Source organism: Hylobates moloch, unplaced genomic scaffold, assembly GCF_009828535.3.
Source record: "Hylobates moloch isolate HMO894 unplaced genomic scaffold, HMol_V3 SCAFFOLD_11, whole genome shotgun sequence".
Taxonomy (NCBI): Eukaryota; Metazoa; Chordata; class Mammalia; order Primates; family Hylobatidae; genus Hylobates; species Hylobates moloch.
In genome coordinates this window covers 106,897,521-106,909,791 of record NW_026652286.1, presented here as the reverse complement: position 1 = coordinate 106,909,791, position 12,271 = coordinate 106,897,521, and the positions used below count along the sequence as shown (strand labels likewise).

Below are 12,271 nucleotides of genomic sequence, written 5' to 3'. Positions count from 1 at the left end.
GGGTTGTCATATTATTGCCAGCTTGAACTTTCCTTTTTTCACATAAGGCAGGCTCACCTTTCTCCATCCTGTTTAGTGTTGATGAAGTAGCCACGTCTGTATGCACAGCAGATCCCCAACGTGATCAGGGCCAGTACAGCAAGGACAACCAGAACCCCCCCAATAATTCCGCCAATGTTCAGGTCATCTGAAGAAAAGGAGGTTTGGTGGAAGCCATGATACACACCGTCTGTTCTTTAAAAAGGCCCTGACCCTGCTGTGCCTCCTTCCTTCACCCCAAACCCACTTGCCCCCTGCCCCCTCAGGCCTACCCCAGCTAGAAGAGAGAACACTTGAGAACACTTACAATCTTTCTAGCCTAGAACACACAGGACACCATAACTCCTAACTTCACATGTGGAAAGTACTGAGACTTCTACAGTTGAAATGCAGTTACACTGAAAACTGTATTAAAGTGGGCTTGGCACTGTAGGCTTCAAAATCCTCTGGCTGAACGCCTGGGATTACTTATGGAGGAAATGGTTATGAGGACAAGGTTAGCAGCCAGGATCCCAAGAAGAAAAGAATCCCTCATTTCCAGGGCCTCCCTTTGTTGTAGATTGCTGTGGGGAAGAAAGTTAGTTTCAAGCCTTATTTAAGTAAAGAATCTGTCTCAAAAACAAAAAAGTAAAGAATCCTAGACAAGAACTAGAGCTTTGTCTCTGCCGGCTGCCTGACCTCCGATCTGTAAGCCCTCTGAGAGGAAACCCCTGGAACCCTTTTGTCTATACACTGGGCAAAGGCCCTGGGTCACCTTCACATGGGGCTCTGGCAGCCGTTCCTTCAAACAAGCAGTACATGGAAAACTATGCAGGGAATTTATCAACAAGAGCCAAGTAACTTGGAAGTTTTAAAAAATCTCCTTTATCCTAGTGTATTGGTTCTCAAATATGAATGTACACTTAAAAATCAACTTGCAGGCTGGGCGCGGTGGCTCACGCCTGTAATCCCAGCACTTTGGGAGGCCAAGGTGGGCAGATCACGAGGTCAGGAGATTCGAGACCATCCTAAGGTGGTGAAACCCCGTCTCTACTAAAAACACAAAAAATTAGCCGGGCCTGGTGGCGGGCGCCTGTAGTCCCAGCTACTCGGGAGGCTGAGGCAGGAGAAAGGTGTGAACCCGGGAGGCGGAGCTTGCAGTGAGCCGAGAATGCGCCACCGCACTCCAGCCTGGGTGACAGAGTGAGACTCCGTCTCAAAAAAAAAAAAAAAATTTTTTTTTTTTTTTTTTTTTTTGAGACAGAGTCTTGCTCCGTCACCCAGGCTGAAGTGCTGTGGTGCAATCTCGGCAAACTGCAACCTCTGCCTCCTGGGTTCAAGGGATTCTCCTGCCTCAGCCTCCCAAGTTACTGGGACTACAGGCGCCTGCCACCACACCAGGCTAATTTTTGTATTTTTAGTAGACACAGAGTTTTGGCATGTTGGCCAGGCTGGTCTCGAACTCCTGACCTCAGGTGATCCACCCACCTCAGCCTCCCAAAGTGCTGGGACTATACTGTGAGCCACCACGCCTGGCCATGCAATTTTGATGTTAAAATGTCAATTCCCAAGTTTCATCACTAAAAAGTCAATAGGCTAAAGTAAATCTGGGGCAAAACTGCCGGAGAAAACAACCCCAGAGCAGAGTTTCTCAAACGCGACAGATGAGAAGAATCCTTTGGAACGCTTGTCTAACACAGACATTTCTAGCATGTCTGAGCGGGGCTCGAATCTGTGTGTGAAACAGTGGTCCCAAATGGTTATCACCAGGCGGTTTTGGAAAACGCTGCTCTGAGGAGAGCTCCAAATAGGGAGGAGGGAGGGTTTCCAAAAATGCTCCTGGCCAGGCACAGTGGCTCATGCCTGTTAATCCCAGCACCTGGGGAGGCCGAGGCAGGAGGATTGCTTGAGGCCAGGAGTTTGAGACCAGCCTGGGCAACACAGTGAGACCCCGTATCTACAAAAAATAAAATCAGCCGAGCATGGTGGCGTGTGCCTGTTGTCCCAGCTACTCAGGAGACTGAGGTGGGAGAATGGCTTGAAGTCTGGGTTTGAGGATGCAGTGACCTGTGACTGCACCACTGCACTCCAGCCTGGGCAACAAAGCAAGACCCTGGTTTTTTTTGTTTTTTTGTTTTGTTTTGTTCTGTTTTCAGACGGAGTCTCCTGTCACCCAGGCTGGAGTGTGTTGTTTTTTTTTGTTTTTTGTTTTGTTTTTTTTTTTAAGAAAAAAAAAAAAAAAGCTCCCCAAGTGATTTGGACACATCCTATCTGCCCCCATCCTCCTCTCAATACCCCTCCGTTAGGGGAACCAGAGCCCTGAGATAATATTACTCTAGGGGCTAAAGCTTTGCCTGCAGGTAAAATTACTAGGGCTAAAACTCTGTCAGTTTTCTACAAAATGGTTATAACTGGATAAATTTCTGGAGACCTGACACCACCTTACATTTTGATAATTCTATCAATTACCAAAGAATGGAGTTTACTAAACTTGCAGTGGAAGTTACAAGGCTGGCCACGTTCCCAACCCAGCAGATCCCAGAATGCTTTGTTTTCAGGACCTGCTTATCTGGGCTCGGCTTCTCAGCCTTCCCTTCACTGTCCAGTGGGTTCTGGTGGATCTAGTCAGCTCCAGAAGAAAGCTAACCCATGGCAGAAGAGTTCTCTAAGCTGACGGCATAATATTAAATTAAAATATTCTATTCACTTCCCAGTCTTGCGATGAAACCTTTTCAAAAAAGAAACTCACAGACTTCCATCTCCTGCTCCTCACACCTGGCTGAGCCTGCGTCATTGGAAGCAATGCAGTAGTACTGCCCAGAGTCGTCCTTGTGAACAGCAGTGAACACCTGTTTCAGGGAATGACAAGTAAATAACTGGACCTATCACGGGGCCGACTTCTGAGAGCACATCCAGCTGGGTCCAGAACTAGGTCGACACCTGCTCGCTTGCTTTCGGCTTCCCCGTGGCTTCCCCAGCACTGTGTGTGTTCCTCCCTGACCCACTCCCTGATACCTGCCTGAGAGCTCCCCGACAACCAATCCCCTTGGGACTGGAGACACCGAAGCCTGGCAACATCTGAAATGTGAGGTGGAGCCTTGCTTTTATTCTGGTAAAGGGGCTCTTCAATGATGACTGCTCCTGGGGCAACATTTTGGCAAAACGAACACAGAGGACCCTATTATAATCTGTCTGATGACTACGTGGAGCTGGATGGTCCACAGATCAGAAGGTACCTCCCAGGAGAGAACTATGTGCAGTAAAAGCCCAGCATGGTTTGCTGGCCAGGTCACTTCGTCCTCTAGCGCATGACCAATCTGTTTCCTCTCCTCCCCCACCTCCCACCACCACCACTGGGTTATTTTGAAACAAATTCCAAACACCTTTTATCCATAAATACTTCAGTATCTCTACAAGACTGTAAAAAATCGTAACCACAATACCTTCATCATGCCTACAGCAATTAACAATTGCTTAACAGATCATCAAATACCAGCTAGTAATCGAATCTCCCCAATTGTCTAATGACTTACAGTTGATTATCCGATCAGGGCCCTAGTAACATTTGCTTAATATCCCTCTTCAGTCTCAATCTACGGTTTCTTTCTCTTCCTTACTTTACCCCCTAAGAATGTACTTGTTTGTAAAAGGAAGAAGGGTCATTTTTCCTGTAGAATCCCTACCATTCTAGATTTTTGGCTCCTGTCTCATCAAGAAGTTTCAGTGTCTCTCCTAATAATTCTTCTTTTCACAATAAGCATCTCCTGCCCCAACAAAGACATCTCCATCCTCACCTCTTAGAAGAGATCTTACCAGAGTGCCTGTTTCAGAGTTTAGGTGGAAAGAAGAATTGCGAAATCTGGGATTGGCTCTGGAATCCGTGGGCAGCGGCACATCGTTGCGATACCAGCTGTAGTGAGGCCGGGGGTGGCCCTCACTCTCCTGGCAGTGCAGTGTTGCCATCTTGCCTACTGGTACAGCCTTCGGCACTCTACAGACAGGGGTCACTGGCTTCACTGTGGGGAAAATGGGGGATGGTGTTTAGGATCTCAGCGACAGGGCTGTATTCTTATTAAAGCCCACAAGAAATCAGCTCCAAAGACAAGAAAGCCAGTCGAGGGGCTCCCTCGCCACTGCTGTTCCCAGGATCATGCTGCAGACTGACCAGCCACCGCTGCATCCTGCCCTCCCATATGTTAATGCGCCTCCTCTAGCTGGGGGAAGGAAGTGACAGGAACTTCACTTCCCTTCTCACCGTCTACCCCAACTCAGGCAGTCTCAGCTCTCAGCAGTTCTCCCCTCCCTAAGCCATGTGAAGCCCTGAGGGATACAGTTTTGGAAGGAAATCTTGCATCCTATGGCTACAGACTCATGAGGCCTGAAAATGGTGGCCATGTCTCCGCTTCGCATGAGCTCCCACCTTGCACGGTTAACTCGATCACAATCTCATCAATTTCCTTGCGGTCATTTCGAGCAACGACCTCACAGCGATAAAGGGCTGAGTCTCTCCGTGTCACGTTCCAGATCTTCAGGGATGTCTTCCCCAGTATTTCTGCACGACCTGCCAAGTCTCCTACAAAAAAAACATGAGGCACTAAAAAACTCTTTAAAGAAATCTTTGCCACTTGAAGAGGGTGGTTTCTGGGGCCAGCACTGGATGCCACAGCAAGGAAGCCTGCAGATCAATTTTTATTTCTATTCCCGAGTACAGAAGTGAACTCTCTGAGGACAGGAACCATGACCTATTCCTATCTGTAACCTAAACACCAAAAATAGTTCCTGGTGTGCAAGACACACTCATTACCATGTGTCTCTGTCATTAAAGCCAGGAACCTCACCTTCTCCTCATTTCCAGGAAGGACTGCCCATGAATAGAAAAAAACACTAGAAAAACAACCAATGTTTCATAAATGATGCTGAGATAACTTGATATCCACTTGCAAACACATGAAGTTGAACCTCTCTCTCACTCCACATACAACAAAGACCTAACACAGGAGTTAAAAGTATAAAACTCTTAGAAAAATGCATAAATCCCTCATGACCCTGGATCGGGCAGTGACTTCTTAGATATGACACCAAAGCACAAGCACACACTAAAAACAGTTATACCAGACTTCATCAAAATTCAAAGGACAAAGGCAGGTGAAAACACAATCCACACAATGGGAGAAATACCTGCAAATCGTACATCCAACCTAGCATCCAGAATAAGCAAAGAATTTACACTTCAGTAAGAAACAGACAACCTAATTTAAAAACTGGACATGAGGGTGGGTGCAGTGGTGCACACATGTAGTCTCAGCTACTCAGAAGGCTGAGGTGGGAGGATTATTTGAGCCTGGGAATTCATGTCCAGCCTGTGCAACACAGTGAGATCCTGTTTCTAGAAAAAAAATCTTTTTAAATGGACATAAAATTTGAACAGACATTTCTCCAAAGAAAATACACAAATAAGACCCTCAACATCATTAGGCACCAGGAAATGCAAATCAAATCCACAAGACATCACTTCAGACCCACTAAGATGGCTAGAACTTAAAAAGTCGGACAGTAACAAGTGTTGGTAAGGATGTGGGAGAATACACTGCTGGTAGGAATGTAAAATCGTAAAGCAGCTTTGAAAAACACTCTGTCAGTTTTTTAAAAAACTAAACATGCAACTACTATAAGACTCAGCAGTTGTACTCTTGGTCATTTATCCCAGAGAAATGAAAACTTAGGTTCACACAAAAACCTATACACAAATATTGATAGCAGCATTATTGATAATAGCCAAAAAGTGGAAACAACTCAAATGTCCATCAATAGAATGGATAAAATAATGTGGTATATCTGCAATGGAACATTATTCAGCCATAAAAAGAAATAAAGTACGGACACACGCTGCAACACAGATGAACCTTGAAAACAGGATGCTGAGTGAAAGACGTCAGCCATGAAAGACTACAATTTCTATCCAGTGTCCAGAACAGGCAAATCCACAGAGACAGAAAGTGGAATCAGAGGTGCCAGGGATGCAGGAGGAGGACTGACTGCTGCTGGGTACAGGGTTTCTTTGTGGGATGATGAAAATGTTCTGGAATTTGATAGTGGTGATGGTTGCACAACTATGTGAATATACTAAAAACCCCTGAATTGCACACTTTAAAAGGATGAGACCTATGCAGTACGAATTACAGCTCAATAAAAAAAGATTTTAAACATAAGACATAATAACACTTTCAAAGAAGCAGGAAGAACCTGGAAAACAACAAATAGGGGAAGGAGTTAGGAAAACACGACACAAAGAGTAGCAACTACTCATCACTCAACCCGACACCTGCTGACGAGGACATGAAGGGCTCGCCATAATACATTAAAAACAGCACACTAAAGGATGCTTCCCACGGAGCACAGACGTTGGCAACAACATTTTCGAACGGGAAGCTTTGTTATACAGCCACCCATCAGTGGAGGATTCGAACCTCCACCATGTGAGAAAAGAGTAAGTAAACCCCACCAGGGTGCTTTTGGTGCAGCCCTGCACTGAGGCGAGGGAAGAGGTCAAGCACAGCTGCATCCTCCCCGAGCCCCGGCATTCTGCGTGGGAAACCGTCTCCCTCGGCCTCCCCATCCCTGTGGCTAAGAGCAAAATGTTTAATCCCCAGAAAAGGAAAGTTCTTTAATTTCTCACCTGGTTCCTCTGATGCTCTAAACTACATGCTTAGGGTTTAGCAGGGTCAGCCTGAGTAGCCACAGAAAACAGATCTGTGTTCTGAGAAGAACATTTCCATCACTCCAAAAATAAGAGGCGAGGAGGGGCTTCACGTGAGTGAGAAGCAAAACTCTTCTGAGGAGACTCAGGCTCCCGGTGACACTGAGAACCCAAAGCAAGACTGTGTTGGAGCTGCTTCCACAAATCCCTCTCAACTCTCAACTTCTCTGAGGACTCCACAGGCTGCGACTGATGCACGAGCCTGCATGTGTACCTCCTGCAGCTCCTGCCCTCCTGTCAGAAAAAGGGTGCCATCCTCCTCTCCAGCCACCTGCCTGCCTCCCTCTGTGCCCCTTGGCACAGCCAAGCCCCAGCAGGCCTCCCCTCGAATCTCTCTCCCTGCCTGCACCCCAGCTTGGGGCCCCCGCCAGCCCTCTCCCAGACTCTGCAGAAGGCCTCTGACTTGGGCCTCTGCTCTGAGTTGTGCCGCCTCCAATCTCTTCTCTACAGCAGCCACTTCAGTCTTCTGAAACGTAGATGCAGCCATGGCACCTCCCCTGAGAGCCTCACAGCGGGCCCTCAGATACCACCCATGCTCGCCTAGCATTCAGTGCAGTCTGCCTGGCCAGGCAACCTCTCCAGCCCCTCTCCTCCCTCTCTCCCTGTGCATGTACCGGCAACAGTGGGGAACTTGCAGTCTTTCCAGCAGCCAGTCCGTCTGTTGCTTCTGCGTCTTCACACACAACATTCTCTCCTGACCACCACCTCCCTCCACACCATCTTGCCTGCTAAGCAGCCACCCTTCACACCGCACCCAGAGAGGCCACTCTGGGGAGCCTTCCCTGACCACCATCCTCCCACCCGGGAGGATGTCACTTCAGGGTACTCCGTGCATTCTCCCCATCGGCAACCCCAGCACCAAGCCAGAAACACAGTGGGTGGCTCAGTCAATTTGTGCTGTGCCCTCGTGCGCTGTGCCCTCGTGTGCTGTGCCCTTGTGTGCCTTCGTGTGCTGTGCCCTCGTGTGCTGTGCCCTCGTGTGCTGTGCCGTCTGCTATGCCCTCGTGTGCTGTGCCCGTGTGCTGTGCCCTCGTGTGCTGTGCCCTCGTGTGCTGTGCCCTCGTGTGCTGTGCCCGTGTGCTGTGCCCATGTGTGCTGTGCCCTCGTGTGTGCTGTGCCCTCGTGTGTGCTGTGCCCTCGTGTGCTGTGCCCTCGTGTGTGCTGTGCCCTCGTGTGTGCTGTGCCCTCGTGTGCTCTGCCCGTGTGTGCTGTGCCCTCGTGTGCTGTGCCCTCGTGTGCTGTGCCCTCGTGTGCCCTTGCTGAAACGTACGGTCCTTCTCATTCACTCACCTGCATCACTCACATCAGGATCATGAGAAGACGGCCTAGGAAAATGTTCACTTTGATTCCCCAAAGAGATGGGGCTGTGAGCAGATTAAGATCCTAGCTAACGAAATGCACTTGTTGATGCTGGGTGACAGGTACAGGCAGGCCTGATATACCATTTGCATTACTTTTGCGTATGTTTAAAATTTTCCATAATTATAAATCTTTAAGAAAAAAAAAAAAACGGTCCTAGCTACAGATGCGGGTTACCAGTCTGAGGTAAGTTTCTGGCCAAGAGTGCACACCCAGGTCTATGGACAGAGGACAGGTCAGGCAAGAGGACTACAGGATCATACCCTGAATTTTGTTGTCAAAAAACACATATGTGGTTTGTTCATCTTGAATTTTCTTCCACTCGATCCTGGGGTCACTTGTCTGCGAATCCGTAATGATGCAAGACAGTTCCACACCTAACACGCAAAGAAGAAGAAGAGCGCTCGGTGAATGTGGAGTGCTTCTAGGTTCAGCTGCACCCAGACCCTGCGAGCTCTCTCTAATTCAAGAGTCCTTTCACGCAGATTAAAAACCTAGCCAACTCCACACTCCAAGAGACTTTGAGAAAGGATTTTTTGCCAGAAAAACAATAAAGATAATTAGCAAGGATTTTACTACATAGTGTACCCCCTCCCTTAAACACCCTGCTTGTATATAAGACATTTCTCGGCCAGGCGCAGTGGCTCACACCTGTAATCTTGGCACTTTGGGAGGCCAAGGAGGGCGGATCACCTGAGGTCAGGAGTTTGAGACCAGCCAGGCCAAACATGGCAAAGCCCCGTACAAAAATCAGCTGGGCATGGTGGCGGGTGCCTGTAATCTCAGCTACTCAGGAGGCTGAGGCAGGAGAGTTGCTTGAACAAGGGAGGCAGAGGCCGCAGTGAGCCGAGATTGCGCCACTGCACTCCGGCCTGGGCAACAACAGCGAGACTCCATCTCAAAAAAAAAAAAAGAAGGAAAAAAGAAATTTCTTTGTTGTGTGATCACAAAGCCAGGCAGAAGTGTGATGGCAGCTGACGGGAAACCGCACAGGGCTCGCTGCGGCCTGCTGATGCCATGCTTCATGGGCCTGTGCACCGCAGGGCAGCCCCCCCCCCCCCCCCCCGAACATCTTGGCACACTACGGAGATGGATGTGCCCTGAGTTGGCTGCAAGACACCAAATGTCCAGTAGGTGGTGCCCATTATCCTAGGCATTTCCCTTGTACTTACTTTCAAATTCCTGTACCACTGGGGTTCGATTGCTGGATTTGAGATTTACAGCCCCTATCAGGCAGCCTGAAGAAGAAAGAAAAGTAAAATCAGAGACAGTGTATCTCAAACGGCAGACGAACCTTGCACTGAGGTCAGGTTTTCCCGTCTGCGTAGGCTATGGTTACTAACCACAGAGGACGGAAAAATATTCCACAATAAAGTCTCTTAGGTAAGCCAAGTTAACTGCTTTCTCTCTCACATCTGACCTTCACTGGAAGGAGCCAAGGGAAAGAGAAGAGTTCTAAGAATTCCTTCTCCTTTTTAGTCCCAGAACAAAGCCCTCAGAGCTTTAAAGCCTTTGTCTAAGCATTTCCTATTGACCCTTCGACACCTCTCCTCCCAGACCTGCCTGGGCCTTCTGCCCTTCCTCCCTCCATCTTCCCCTCTTCCCCAGGCTTCCAATCCTGCACAGGCACCCTCAGTGGCACATGATACGGGCCAGACTCTTGGGCTGGAGCTCTCCCCTTCGGGACGGCATCAACACTCTCTGGGTATGGTTATCAACTAGCTAAGGGTCCACCTCGCTGTATGAGCAACCCGGTGGTTCCAGTCCATGAAGAAGTTTTCACCGGTGTTTGTTGAAATGAGAAAAATAATAATATAACACGGTAATTTCCATGAAGCTAAATTTATATCATTGATGAAAGCAAGATAACTACTTGCATGGCAATCCCTTTCAAAACTAGCATCTGATTCCTTATGGGTTTGGGCAAACATCAGAAACCTGTTTACCACGGTCTCAAAATTTCTCAACTAATCTTGGAGAGAAGACCAAATAGGTACATGGACTACCTACAAAATATTATTGTTCAGCTGCCATGCCTCTAATAAAATATGCCACCCCCAAAGAAGGCCTTCATACAGAACACCCTGATGAAGGTCTCTGGGTCCTGGCTTATGATAACCGCTAAAGAAAATGACAGAGCAACTCTGCTCCAAGCTGCTTTAACTCCTTGCATATTGGGCAGCCTCACACAGCCCGTTCGTTTCCTTCATCTTCCTTAATGGCCCAGCTACATGGATCTTTTCTTTCTAAATAGTCAGATTTCACTAATTCTAGCAAAAGCCCTAAAGAATAATCCAATAAAAAGGGATGGAAAAAGAAGTATAATATACCTGAATTGCTACTGGTTCCTCAAACACTTCTACAAAAAGTTATAGAACAAAGGACAAGTGAAGATAATTTTATTTTGTTTGGATAACCATGGCTACTCCCTCTGGAAGCCAGAAATACATCCCATGCACGTGCAGCCCTTTCTACTTCCCCTTCAAAATGAAAGCTCCCAGTGATGCATTAGTAAAGAATAATATGAGGCTCTGAGTCTCTACCAAGGCCACACAGGTTCCTTCTAAGGAAAGTGACCATAAACATTTCTTTCAGTATGATCACCATGACTTAGATGAGACACCACCACTGGCTATAAGGGACTATGACCAGAGATCAGCTCTGGCCCAAAGACCATCAAGGACCTGAGAGGTGAGTGAAGACAGCACTGCTCACCTGGTTGATGACTGGACAACCCAATCACATCTTTTCTCTTAAGAAGTATGAAGCCAAGAGAAGTAAGAAAATGGGAGAGCTTATAGTCTAGAGAAATAGAAGTACATTATAAGGAGATATAGGCTGATTGGTCAAAATGGTGGAAATACTAGAGTTGGTAACAACAGGTGAACTAGAGGACATAAAAGGTAAATGGTGTTTAATTTTCACGAAGGCCAACTCAGATATGTGTCTTTATAATAAACTTGGAAGGTAAACTAAACCAATTTCTTTCTTACAACCTCAAAGAAGCTAAATAATGGCAATCATCACTTCTTTTATCCCTCTGCATTATGGCAAAGAAATGAACGCTTTATACTTTTTTTTTTTTTTTTTTTTTTTTGAGATGGAGTCACGCTCTGTCGCCCAGGCTGGAGTGCAGTGGTGCGATCTCGGCTCACTGCAAGCTCCGCCTCTCGGGTTCACGCCATTCTCCTGCCTCAGCCTCCCAAGTAGCTGGGACTACAGGCACCTGCCACCACGCCCGGCTAATTTTTTGTATTTTTAGTAGAGATGGGGTTTCACCGTGTTAGCCAGGATGGTCTCGATCTCCTGACCTCATGATCTGCCCGCCTTGGCCTCCCAAAGTGCTGGGATTACAGGCGTGGGCCACCGCGCCCGGCCTCTTTATACTTCTTAACAAAGCCTGGCCTGACCACTCTCTTGTTCAACTATCCTAGGTAAGTTTCACAAGCAGCTTTGTATTTTATTTTTCATGAACTACACATGAGACTTAAATACAGGTAGCTTTTTATGCCAATCCTAGAAGGCAGTTATGTCCCAGGAAGACTCCAGAGCAGAGGACCGCTACAAGTCACGTAAAGTTCTAGCTTCAATGACTATCTGCAACAGCTAGGCACTACATCAGATAAGGTCCCAAGCTGAGAGTCCTTCCTCAGAATTCTCCTTCTATTTCCAAATAATCCTTAAATTTACTAATACTCTAGGAACTCCTTTCTTGCCCATCCCCAACAGACCAAGGTGCCACTTTAAAATGTAGTAGTAACTGTATAAAAGAATGGTAGTGTGAGGATTGGAAGGCACAAATCTAACACGTGAAGACATCGTAAGTAACTCATCCAGAATCCTGCCCGATGCCTGGGGATAAGATTCTGACAGAACTACTTAGGAGATGGGTTCTGGGAGCCCACTTGTAGCGGTGGCTGCTGAAGTTTAATTGTGTACACACTGAATCCGGTGCTACAGGAATACTCATACTGAAGTTACATTATTTAAGACTGAGCAAAGGGTTTTCTGGAAGGCGGAAAAAGGAAAATTGCTAATTTGTCAAATGCTGTTATTCCTATTCAATTTCCTGTCTATTTTGGCCTGTGCATCATACTCTAAGCTCTCTGGGAGATTCCATTCATTCAGCAGTTTTTG

At 47.2% G+C, this 12,271-nt stretch overlaps 1 protein-coding gene across 1 annotated transcript in view; it reads right to left on the bottom strand.

Moving 5' to 3' along the window:
* The window catches only part of JAM3 (junctional adhesion molecule 3), a 75,972-nt gene that overhangs the window by 2,996 nt on the left and 60,705 nt on the right, over positions 1-12,271 (bottom strand). The window contains exons 2-7 of the mRNA XM_032167934.2: positions 9,307-9,372; positions 8,398-8,511; positions 4,439-4,591; positions 3,832-4,034; positions 2,768-2,867; positions 58-187 (exon numbers count right to left, since the gene is read on the bottom strand). Of these exons, the coding sequence (XP_032023825.1) occupies positions 58-187; positions 2,768-2,867; positions 3,832-4,034; positions 4,439-4,591; positions 8,398-8,511; positions 9,307-9,372 (766 nt within the window). The remainder of the gene's footprint in view (positions 1-57; positions 188-2,767; positions 2,868-3,831; positions 4,035-4,438; positions 4,592-8,397; positions 8,512-9,306; positions 9,373-12,271) is intronic.